The following is a 12,464-nucleotide window of genomic DNA, read 5'->3' as shown; positions in this document are numbered from 1 at the left end:
TAAATTACAGCAAAAGTGGGGCAAAATAAATAAAGCATATTGCTAATTTGTTTTACTACATGTAATTAAATTCTGTACTGTTTAGTTGAAAAATATAATCGCTTATACATCTTGAAAAATATTTACAAAAAAGGCTAAAAGAAAAGGAATAAAGTACAAGCAGATTTAATAAGGTGGCATTAGGAACAAGAATAAGAAGCAGATATCGGAGAAAAAAAGACCTGATTAAATCTAAAGTCATTCAGAAGCAATTCTGACTACAGTATTTAGCTAGCTTTTTTTTCAAAGTCTGTCTTTCTTTTCTTACATAAGAAAACAAGTTATCAGTACCTAATGGCATAGCTTGACATTTCCAATGTATCTGGTGCTTAGCCTTGCCCTGTAAGTATATAATATATTTGTATATACATATATCAGTTATAGGTCATAAAGTTAACTAATGTATGGTATAGATTTTTACTTGCTATGCTATCTGATGTTTTTTTGCAAATATAAATATGGTGTATGTGTTATTTTCTTACTCCTTATTTTGTGTATATATAGGTGGAACTTAAAGAATTTGTTAAAGTTCGAGATAGTATTTATGAAGTTGACAACAAATCTGAGGATAACTTTACATTTTCCCGACTTCTCAACTACAGGGTATGAGTATATGTATTGTGGATTAACAACCATATTTTATATCATGCGTTTAAAAGTGTATGTTCAAAAGCATTTTTGCTTGTAGAAATCATTGAATAATTTAGCAGCACAAACTGTTCTCAAATACACCTTCTTCTTGTGTGGAAACTCTTTGATGGCTCAGAGCCGTCATTAGCACTTGATATCCTTTGTTTAAAAGTATATCTGAATAGGCTTAGTATCTGCTGATTGGTGGCTTCACATAGATGCCTCGTGTGATTGGCTCACCCATTTGCATTGCTATTTCTTCAACAAAGGATATCTAAAGCATGAAGCAAATTAGACAAAGTAACAAAACAGTCATAGAAAGTATTATTATAAATGCTGCTTCTATTAAAGGGACATTGAAATCAAAGTTAAATTTTCAACATTCAAATAGTGTGTGCAATTAAAAATAATTCTATTTTCAAATTCACTTCTTTCTCTTGGTATCCTTTTTGTAGAAACTTTGCACCTTTTGATGTCAGAAAACCTAGGTAGGCTCAGGAGCATGCCTCTGTCTTGGGCACTATATGGCAACAGTGTTGGAAAGAATGTCTAACATTGTTACAAACTTTCTAAACACAACTGCCAAAAGGTCCTCAAGACAGGTGCCTACCTAGGTATGAAATTAAGCTAAGTTTGAACAAGGGAAACCAAGAGAAATAAGTAAATTAGAAAGGTGTATTATTTTTTTTATTATTATTATAGCATGCTCTGTCTGAATAAGTACTACATTTTTACTTCCTTGCCCTTTTAACAAAGTCCTAAGCAAATTATATAGTTACTTTATATAACCAGAATGAAGGAAAATTTGTATGTATATATGTGTGTATATATATATAGTCTCCAATAAAGAAAGCACTCTCTGGATTTAGTACAAAAAATAAAAAAACTTAGCTTTTATTAAAAAATCACATAAGAAAATGAGTAGTCCATGACGTCTCAATGCCTACAGGCATCTTTATCAAATGGTCTCAAGTTCAATTCAAAGGGAAATATCAATGCATGATAGCCCCCAAAAAAGTTCATATATATATACAGTATATATAAAAAATGTGTGTGTGTGTATTAGGGATGTGCATTTGGATCCTTCGTCAGGATCCGAAAGTGGAAATAGGCAGCAGCTTTTGCCCTCCAGATGCTTTCCTAGCCAGATTGATTCATGTAAAAGATCCCCACACTAAGATTTGTTAAAATTTAGATCTTAGATTGGGGATCTTTCACAAGAATTAATCCGCCTACGAAAATATCCGAAGGGCATGAGCCGCTGCTTACTCCCGCATTTGGATCCTCGTGAAGGATCTGAATGCACATCCCTAATATATTTGTGTGTATGTATATATTATATATATATATATATATATATATATATATGTATGTTACGGGTAAAGTCAGTAACTGTAAGATCATACATCAGGCTTTACCCGAGTAATCCTAGGATTACCCAAACTCTTCTGGTTAAAGCTATTAATGTTGTTGGAAAACCGCACGAACATCACTATCTGCAGCCATTTTGCTCATCACTGCTGCATTGAGTCACCGCATTAAACATATATACAATGCACTGTAATTCCCCCATCTTCACTATCTTTTTTTGCTTCCGCCTGGGGAGTTCCCCAAGGATCGCTTGGGGTGGATGCCAGAGGATCGGTGGGGCGCCCCCCTTGAACCCCCAAGACAGAGGCAAAAAATAGTGAACATGGGGGCATAACAGTGCACCGTAATATATGTGTGGTTAGAGATTAGGTTCTGTAGCTGTTATGAGCACTGTGATTAGCGGAGCACTGTGATTAATTTTAAGGAGGTAGCTTTATCCAAAAGCGTTTGGGTAATCCTAGGATTACCCAGGTAAAGCCCGATTTATGATCTTACACCGGGCTTTACCCACAGCCGCTGGGGTAATGTAAGTTTTACCCAGGTAATCCAAGGAGGTGAAAAGTGAGTTTAAAATCCTCCATTAAGCACAAAATGTAAAGAAAACAACTTATTGTGTAGTTCATTTAACAAATCTAAACAACTCAGGGGGCTTGCTTTTCTCACAGAAAACTTTTGGATACATTGTCTCCAATGCAGCAAAGGATTCTGGGTAAGAGATGCAAATGAGGTTTCCAATGACTTACATTTTTACTTCAGTCTGCTTTTACGTAGACTTCCTTTACACCATAGCATCTTTGTAGACACAGCTTTTAAGCTTTGCTGGGTTAGTACAGTGATTCAGATCATCCCACTCATTAGCTGGGAGTTGTTTGAATCACTGCTGGGTGAAGTTGATTTCCGGATGAATCAGTGTACTAACCTTAGCTAAGCTTAAAGGGACACTGAACCCAAATTTTTTTCTTTGGTGATTCAGATAGAGCAGGCAATTTTAAGCAACTTTCTAATTTACTCCTATTAGCAGTTTTTCTGTGTTCTCTTGCTAGCTTTATTTGAAAAAGAAGGCATCTAAGCTTTTTTTTGGTTTAGAACTGTGGACAGCATTTTTTTATTGGTGGATGAATGTATCCACCAATCAGCAAGAACAACCCAGGTTGTTCACCAAAAATGGGCCGGCATCTAAACTTAAATTCTTGCATTTCAAATAAAGATACCAATAGAATGAAGTAAATTTGATAATAGGAGTAAATTAGAAGGTTGCTTAAAATTGCATGCTCTATCTGAATCCCAAATGAATTTTTTTTGAGTTCAGTGTCCCTTTAAAAGTTGTGTATACAGAGATGCTATGGCATAAAGGGAGTCTGCATAAAAGCAGACTGAAGTAAAGAAGTGAGTCGTGATCCTCATTTGCATATCTTACTCAGAATCTTTTTGCTGCATTGGAAACAATGTATCCATTTTTCTGTATTAAAGGCAAGTCTCCTGACTTTAGGTTAGTTAAATGAACTACACAATGAGTTATTTTCTTTACAAGAATTGTTTTTAAAAGAAAATAATATTGAAGCTGACAAATTTGACATTGAAACTAGTTTGAGTGTTTCTACGCAATTGATCATTTTTTGCTGGCTGATAAGGACCACCACAAGCAATACAAAATACAAGTTTTACTAAACACATAAACTGTTCTCCCCCGCCCTTTAAAAAATAAATGTTAAAAATATTCTCTCTTCGATGTAAAAAGGATGAAAATACTTTAATTCCCATTTAAATATGCTTTATTTTTTATCTGGCATTGTATGATTTTCAGCTTTTCTTGTTCTATTTATTTCAGTATTCTAGTAACATGCTGAGAATTGATCCTGATCATATTATTGCTTTGGTGACAGAAGTAATTCCAAATCATTCGTGTCTTGTCTTCTGTCCTACAAAGAAGAACTGTGAAAATGTAGCAGAAATGATATGTAAATGTTTGAACAAGTAAGACTTTTTTAATTCCTGTTTAATATATTTCATAACCAACATATCTTAAAATAAAGATGCTCTTCTGATTGCATAATATTTTAGTCAAGCTGTGGAATTCTAACAAACTTTTATATGTTTTAATTTATAAATATTTATACTTCATATGTAACAAACTCAACAGGGGCACATTTACTTTTTCCTTTAAAGGGACATTATACACTCATTTTTTCTTTGCATAAATGTTCTGCTGATGATCTATTTATATAGCCCATGAAGTTTAATAAAAAAAAAAAAATGTATAGTTTTGCTTATTTTTAAATAACATTGCTCTGATTTTCCGACTCCTAACCAAGCCCCAAAGTTTTATGAGAATACCCTCAGCTACCTACTCCAGCTTGCTCCTGTTTGTGTAAAGGGTCTTTTCATATGCAAAAGAAGGGGGAGGGTCTTATTTCTCACTTGCAGTGGGCTTTCCAGCTACCTTTTCAACAGAGCTAAACTGAGAGCTTCTAAGTACGTTTTTAAACAGTTTTATACTGGATTTTTATATCAGTATCTGTGCATCTTATTCTTTATAGTAGTGTCTATTACATACAGTTATATGAAATTGGTGTATACTGTATGTTTAATGTATAATAAGATATATAAAAAGGCAAGCAAAACAGCTAATAATCCTAAAAGGACTTTTTTGTTGTTTAAAAAGATAGATAACGCCTTTACTACCCTTTACCCAGCTTTGCACAACCAACATGATTATATTAATATACTTTATAACCTGTTTCTAAGCCCCTGCAGGCCACTTATCTCAATCTTGCACCACAACCAGACAGTACTAGTTCATGTGTGACATATAGATAATATTGTTCTCATTCTAGTGGAGAATGATAATGGTTATGCAAGAACCAGCACTAATTGGCTAAAATGCAAGATTGTAAAAAGCACTGAGACAAAGGGGCAGTCTGCAGAAGCGTAGATACAAGGTAATCACAGAGGTAAAAGGTTTGTGTTGGTTATGCAAAACTGAGGATTGGGTAATAAAGTGATTATCTTTTTAAACAATAGCAATTTTCAAGTAGACCGTCCATTTTAAAGTATTATTATTAGGGATTATGGGGCCTATCTATCAAGCTCCGTATGGAGCTTGATACCTCGTGTTTCTGGTGAGCCTGAAGACTCGCCAGAAACACCAGTTATGAAGCAGCAGTCTGAACACCGCTGCTCCTTAACCCTGTCCGCCTGCTCTGATGAGGCGGACAGGAATCGCCGGAAATCAACCCGATCGAGTATGATCGGGTTGATTGACACCCCCCTGCTGGCGCCGCGAGTCTACAGGGGGCGGCGTTGCACCAGCAGCTCACAAGTGCTGCTGGTGCAATGCTGAATACGAGATCGTATTTCTCTCCGCCTTCAGCGATGTCTGTTGGACCTGATCCGCACTGTCGGATCAGGTCCGACAGACATATGATAAATAGGCCTCATAGACTCTATCATTTGATAGAGAACAAATAGTCTGTAAATACTAACACTTTTTGGTGTGAAAAAAGCCAACATTTCTGTACCTTATATTTTAAAAAAAGGGTATGGAAGTTAAAATTAAATTGTCATGCTTCAGAAAGAGCAGGTCGTCATTTTATAAGACTTTTCAATTCACCACTGTTCTCTTAGTATTGTGGGTTGAAAGGCAAACCTAGTCATATGTTCATTCATTTTTAGTCAAAACTTTTTTTCTTTTATGTAGCGGTTTGTGACATGATGTAGCTTTTATTCTGTATACAGTTTGTGTATATGATATCACTGTTGGCGCGTTTTATTAAAATATTTGTATATGCTATAGGTGGGTGAATGGTGCGTCTTGGTTTTTATATTGTATTCTGGGGTTAAAATTGTCATAATTGTAGGTCAGGTTGCTACTGAATATTTGTAAATATGGGACAGTATATCAGAGGAGCAGGTGATTTTAAAGAGACATGAAACCCAACATTTTTCTTTCATGTTTCGGATAGAAAATACAATTTTAACCAACTTTGCAATTGACTTCTATTATCTAATTTGCTTCATTCTCTTGGTATCCTTTGTTGAAAAGCATATCTAGATAGTATCAGGAGCTTGGAGCCAGCTTTTGATTGGTGGCTGAACTTGCAGCTAGCTCCCAAAAGTGCATAGTTGCTTCTTTGAATAAAATATACCAAGAGAATGAATCAAAATTGATAATAGCAATAAATTGGAAAGTTGTTTAAAAATGTATAATCTATCCGAATCATCAAAGACAATTTTTGGGTTTCATGTCCCTTTTAATGAATTATAAGCCCTGTTGTATTAGCCAAGAAACGCATTGCTTTTAATAAAACATATTTTATTGAGCTCCTGTGTGATCCTACACTTATGTCTGGATAATCTGTGTGTGCCCTTATACGGTTGGATTCTATTGGTTCCTGTAGCAGGAAGCGAGCTTTCCGGGTTGCTCAGAGTTTCTGGTCTGCATGATTAGCTCTGGTTGTGCTTCACCAAATGCGAGTTATTTATTTGTTTTTCTTTATACCCGTATTCTGATATCTTGTGTGATACAGTATGAGGAGCCTCCTGCTGTTCCATGGCTTTCATTCAGAGTTTTGAGTTGTGCTAAGCCTGTCCTGAAGTGTGGTTTTGAGTTTAAAAGATTTTTCTACACAGGAACTTTCCTCATTTATTACCATTGTTCATTTGCATTACTGGTTTTTATTTTTCTTTCTATTGTATTTTTTTTTATTGTTCATTTTTTGGTCATTGGATTAACAGTCATTGCTTGTTTGTGTTGGTAAATGTGTTTTTTTGTTTTGCTGTTGTCAGATCCTATTTAAGTCACAGAGAAGCAGAGAAGAAGAATCTGATTGAAGATCTGAAGAACACAGGGAATGGAACCCTTTGCTCTATTTTAAAACGCACCGTTCCCTTCGGCATTGCTTATCATCACAGTGGGTTGACCAGCGATGAGAGAAAACTGATAGAAGAAGCTTATTCAGCAGGAGTACTGTGTCTGCTTACATGCACTTCTACTCTTGCCGCTGGAGTCAACCTTCCAGCCAGAAGGTCCGAAACAAATCACATGACACTATGACAATAAAATGTGACATTACGTTAAGGGACTGTTTTATAAAGCTGCATTTGTAGCTTTGGAGCGCTTTGTGGCAAATTCTTGCACACACAAGCCCTCCAACCACAATTTAATAAGTGGGGGTTATAAGACCGCTGCTTCCTAAACTCTGCACCAGGCTGTTTAGATAAGGGTGGTTGACAACCCTTGTTCTTGTTCAGTTGGTAGTGCGAGAATGTGGTGGAATAACACAAAAGAGTTCATTGGCAATTTTAAATTTCCCCAGGGAATGGTGCAAAACTAGTGGTGATTTCTGGGAACATGTCCACCCCCAGTTCCTTATGTTCCCAATCTTATAGTATTAATGCATGGTATTATAAATAATGAGAGCTTATATATACTTATATATTTAGAACAATGTGGATTTGAAGTATTTTCTGCACTTTCATTATTTTTTCTGAATTTGTAAAATATATAAAACAAAAGCAGTGTTGTTGGAGATCACTACTCAACAATATGCATACATGCGTGCACCGACACACACACACACACACACATATATATATATATATATATATAGAGAGAGAGAGTTCACAGTTTCTAGGCATGCTCCAGCAGATAATACCTGTTCAATTTTGCATTCTACCAAAGCATCAATAAACATAGATACAGCCATAAAAGGAATTGTGTGGGGGGAGTTAGAGCTTTACAATTCAGAAACTAAAAATAAAGGGTTAATGGCGAGGCACTGCAGTATATATGTGCAGGTAAAGTACATATTATTATATTTTGTCTCTATCTGTCCCTTTAAGTAAAAGCAGTTTTGTTTTGTACTTCTCATTAATCCTTATTGGCTGATAAGAATAGCAACTGCCTCTTATTTACTGGTAGAGGAGGACACACACTGAAAAGTATGACAGTTCCACAATGATTTATTCACAACCGGCATATAGGGTTTTAAAAAAGCAAGAAATCAAATGAAAGAAAAAAAAAGTTGACTACAATAACCCTCAAAGCACTCAGCCATAAGAAAGAAATGTGCTAAATATTGAGGTGCAGCAGCGGATAGGGAAAGCTTGGTGAGGAATATAGGACAGTAATGATATTGAAGAATGAGAGAATCTAAGCATAAAGAATGAGAGACAAATGAGTATATTATCCAGTCAGTCTCTGATATTAAAAGGCTGAATACCACTAATTTCGTTCTGAGAAAATCATCGTTTTAGAACAAATACAATTATGTTGGTTTAGTTTAACTTGAAAACCCATTTCCTGTAATAGCATGTTCCTCTGTATTGTTTCTTCTTTTATAGAGTTATTTTACGAGCTCCTTACGTTGCCAGAGATTTCCTTAAACGAGCCCAGTATAAGCAAATGATTGGAAGAGCAGGCCGAGCTGGTATTGACAGTGCTGGTGAAAGTATCCTTATTATACAGGAAAAAGACAAGCAAATGGTAAGTTTCATAATCAAGTGTATACTAAAAAGACAATAGCACGTACTTTGAATTTCTAATGAGCAGCAGATTTTTTTCGGACAAATTTCAAAATGTACTACAATTTGCCACCCCCTGTATCATGTGACAGCCGTCAGCTAGTGCACATGCTCAGTAATAGCTGCTGCGTCCGAAAGTGTGCATTTAAAAAGACTGCACAATTAGATAATGGAAGTAAACTGGAAAATCTCTTAAAACTGGATGCTGCGCTATCTGAATCATAAAAGTTTAATTTAATTTTAGTGTATTATTAAGTATACTGTAAATAGCATGTATTAAAAAATTACATTTGCACTACAGCAATAAACTAACAATATGTGCCTGAGCTTGATTTGTTTTTGGTCTAAAGACAGACCCAAGAAAGCCTATAATACCCCTCTCACCTCACACATACCCCCTTTTATACTTTGCCTCCATTGGAGGTGGTTGAAGCATGATGATTTGCTTGATTTCTTCAGTGAAAGGTGCTTCAGAGCATATTGAAGCCTGGTTCTCCTCAGAGTACAATGATTGTTAGAGGGATGCATTTGGAGTATTGGCTTGTGATACAATGGCTTCGCCTCATGGGAAATCCTTCATAGGCTCTCTGTAAATTCGGTCGCAGGGACTCGTCTTCTACCTCCCTTTACAGATCAACGTTATACTCCTATTCCATTACCTCTGCTGATATGTTTCAGTACTGGTTTGGCTGTCTGCTACTTGATTGATAGTGGACGAGTATCTATGGGTAAGTATGTATGTTTTATAATTTTATTATAGACACTCACAGCTATGTTTGTGGTTGCTTTTAAAATGTTTTAAAAGTTTATCTAAATATGTATTTGTCTATATATGGCCCTGGGACAGATACTCACTATTACCCTTGCTTTTTGTGCGCAATTTTTTTTGCTCTTTTTAATTTGCGTGTGCTGGGCCCCGATGATTAAATACGCTCATCGGGTAAGCGCGCCCTAGTACAACGGACGTCGGGTTAGGGCACGACTAATCATAGCCTCATAGATACAGGTTTGTTGATCCGTCGGAATAGCGCAGATCGGCGCATTAGTTTACGCACGTTGGGTTAGCACTTGTCCGCACGTTATCATATGCATGTTGGAATAGTGCTGTCCCTCGTATGTGCGCACATTGGAAAATGGAGTGTTGTTTTTTACTATAAAAAGGTAAACTATATTCTGCGGGCGCTGACAGTTGATGCTTACCTAGGCTGCACATGCTTAGCGCTTAAATGTTCATGCAACGCTATATAAAGGGGGCATATTATTTCCTTTCCTCAAAGAGCTTGCCTAAAGGGGTTAATATATAGTGCTTATTGCATCACTTTTTGTTTTTTTTGCTATAATGGAGCAGCACCAATCTGTCTCTTGAACACCTTTCTACCAATATTAAGTGTGCTTATTGTAAAACAACTGAAGCTCATTTATGTGGCTCATGTTTAGATTTGTTATTGCATATTGATCAATCTAATGTTTCTATGAGTAATAACGAACCTACTGTCTGTTCATTACAGTTAGATGCAGATGGAGTACCTCCAGCACAGGGGTGGACTGATCAGTCAGGCAAATAGGACCTGGACCGAGGGCCTAGCATGTTGGGGGTCCCACAAATGGCATCTCTGTGGCTCCTGGTGTGCTGCTTGAGCTGGGGTTGACAGCTGCCCTATCAGTTACTAAGCAGTTAAGTGTGGGTTTAGTGGGGACCCTGGCCCCAAAGTGGGGGCCTTGTGCCTGGATGTGGGGTTAGTTGCTCGGGGGGCTCTAGAATGTGAGGGGCCCTGTTGGGGGTCTGTCACTGTGAAGGCCATGGAGTGTGTGGTCTGGCCCTTGACGTTGGGGGGCCGGGTGGAGGCAGGGCAAGAAGGCTACCATGTTCATTTGTATAAATTTGAATACATTTGGTTCAGTGTTAGACAGTGGGGGCTCTTCCCTATTTTTTTCAGAACTATCACTATAATGAAAGCATTGTTTGCTCTACAGCCTTCATGAAAGCAAAAAAGATCAGTTCAAATTTTACCTTCTACAAGTAATGTATGTCCTGATCCTAAGATTACTGAAGTATGTTTGAAGGATGAGGTTTCCTCTGAGAGTGAGGCTTCCTCATCTGATGTGGAACCTGATAATTCCTCCTTTTTATTTAAAATTGATCACATTTGTTCCCTTTTAAAGGAGGTCTTGGTCACTTTATAGGTTGAATATTCTAAACTTTCTGACGTTAGACCTTGTAATCTTTTAAATTCAGTATTTAAAACTGTTGTTAATCTCCCTGAAATTTCCCCTATACCTGATACTGTCTCTGATATCATTGCTAAGGAATGGTCTAAACTAGGTGTATCTTTTAGCCCTTCTACATGGTTTAAAAAAACTATATCCTCTACCTACTGATAATTTAGAGTTATGGGAAACGGTTCCCAAAGTGGATGGGACCATTTACTAAACGTACTACTATTCCTTTTAAAAGACAGTACTTCTCTTAAAGACCGTTTAGACAGGAAACAAATCTTTTCTAAGAAGGACATTTTAACATCCTGTACATATACTCAGACTAGCTATATCTTTTGCTGACAAGGTTGCTGCTTCTACTTACTGGTTAGTCAGTCTTGCACAGCAATTTTCTACTGACCCTGAAAGTTTTTATCTGATGAATTTTCTTCAAAGTTCAAATAATATTATTTGTGATGCAGTATTTGATATAATGAACATCAATATCAAAGGCATGTCTAGCTATTCTGACCAGGAGGACCCTGTGGCTTAAATCCTGAAATGCTGATATGGTGCCTACATTTAAATTACTTTCTCTTTCCTTCCAAGGAAAGAAACTGTTTGGGTCTGAGCTGGATTCTATTATTTCAACTATTACTAGAGGTAAAGGAGCTTTTCTAAATCATCTTTGTTCCTTTCGTCAGAATAGAAAACGGAAAACTGACTCCTCAGCTAAACACAGCCCCTCTGGCTCAGTCTGGAGACCCAATACAAATTAGAACAAACAGAACATTATTTCTCAGGGATATCGAATTGGATTCAGAACAAGGCCTCCCACAGGAAGGTTTTTTCTGACCCATATTCCGAAACATCCAATATAAGCTCAAGTTTTTCTTCAATCTGTATCAGATCTGGAAAATATGGGAGTCATTGTTCCAGGTGACGGTATTTTATTCAAATGTCTTCATTGTACTAAAGTAGGAACACTCAGACCAATCTTCCTCAGGCAGAGGTAGTAGATCCTCTACAAGTTCTTTGGCCCTTCCAGCCTGCTTATCTGTTTCCTCTTTTTATCCTGCTTTCCAGAATAATTTCCAAGATAAAATTGTAACAGTCATTTGTAATCCTGATTGCCCCAGAGTGGCCCCACAGGATTTGGTATGCAGATCTGGTTTGAACGGCCCATTGCCCGCCATGGCCTTTTCCTCTTTGACCAGACCTTTTATCTCAAGGTCCTTTTTTCCATCCAGATCTTAGATTCTGTGATTAACAATTTGATTCTGTGATTAACACTTTGATTCAGGCTCGTAAACCTGTTTCTAAGAAAATTTATCACAAAGTTTGGAAAACTTATATTTCTTGGTGTATTGACCATAATTTTTCCTGGCATTCTTTTAGAATTCCTAGGATTCTTCAGTTATTGCAGGATGGTATAGATAAGGGTTTATCTGCCAGGACAAACTTCTGCTTTTTTTGTTTCAACAGTCTAACAGGTGTACAACTGTCCACAACTTAAAGGGATACCGAACCAAAAACATTTCTATTATGATTCAGATAGAGCATACAATTTAAGCAACTTTCTAATTTACTCCTATTATGAATTTTTCTGCGTTCTCTTTGTATATTTATTTGAAAAGGCAGGAATGTAAGCTTAGGAGCCGCCCATTTATGGTTCAGCACCCTGGATATTGCTTGCTCATTGGTGC

General features: G+C 36.7%; 1 protein-coding gene across 3 annotated transcripts in view; it reads left to right on the top strand.

Moving 5' to 3' along the window:
* HELQ (helicase, POLQ like) overlaps nt 1-12,464 on the top strand; it is a 151,836-nt gene that overhangs the window by 31,256 nt on the left and 108,116 nt on the right. For all 3 annotated transcript variants that reach the window (XM_053703245.1, XM_053703244.1, XM_053703247.1), the window contains exons 8-11: nt 544-642; nt 3,869-4,014; nt 6,826-7,065; nt 8,383-8,524. In XM_053703245.1, coding sequence (XP_053559220.1) covers nt 544-642; nt 3,869-4,014; nt 6,826-7,065; nt 8,383-8,524 — 627 coding nt within the window. The remainder of the gene's footprint in view (nt 1-543; nt 643-3,868; nt 4,015-6,825; nt 7,066-8,382; nt 8,525-12,464) is intronic.

The sequence above is a fragment of the Bombina bombina genome, chromosome 2, assembly GCF_027579735.1.
Source record: "Bombina bombina isolate aBomBom1 chromosome 2, aBomBom1.pri, whole genome shotgun sequence".
NCBI classification, from domain to species: Eukaryota; Metazoa; Chordata; class Amphibia; order Anura; family Bombinatoridae; genus Bombina; species Bombina bombina.
Note: the sequence above shows the minus strand (reverse complement) of the source record. Positions and strands in the feature narration are given on the sequence as shown.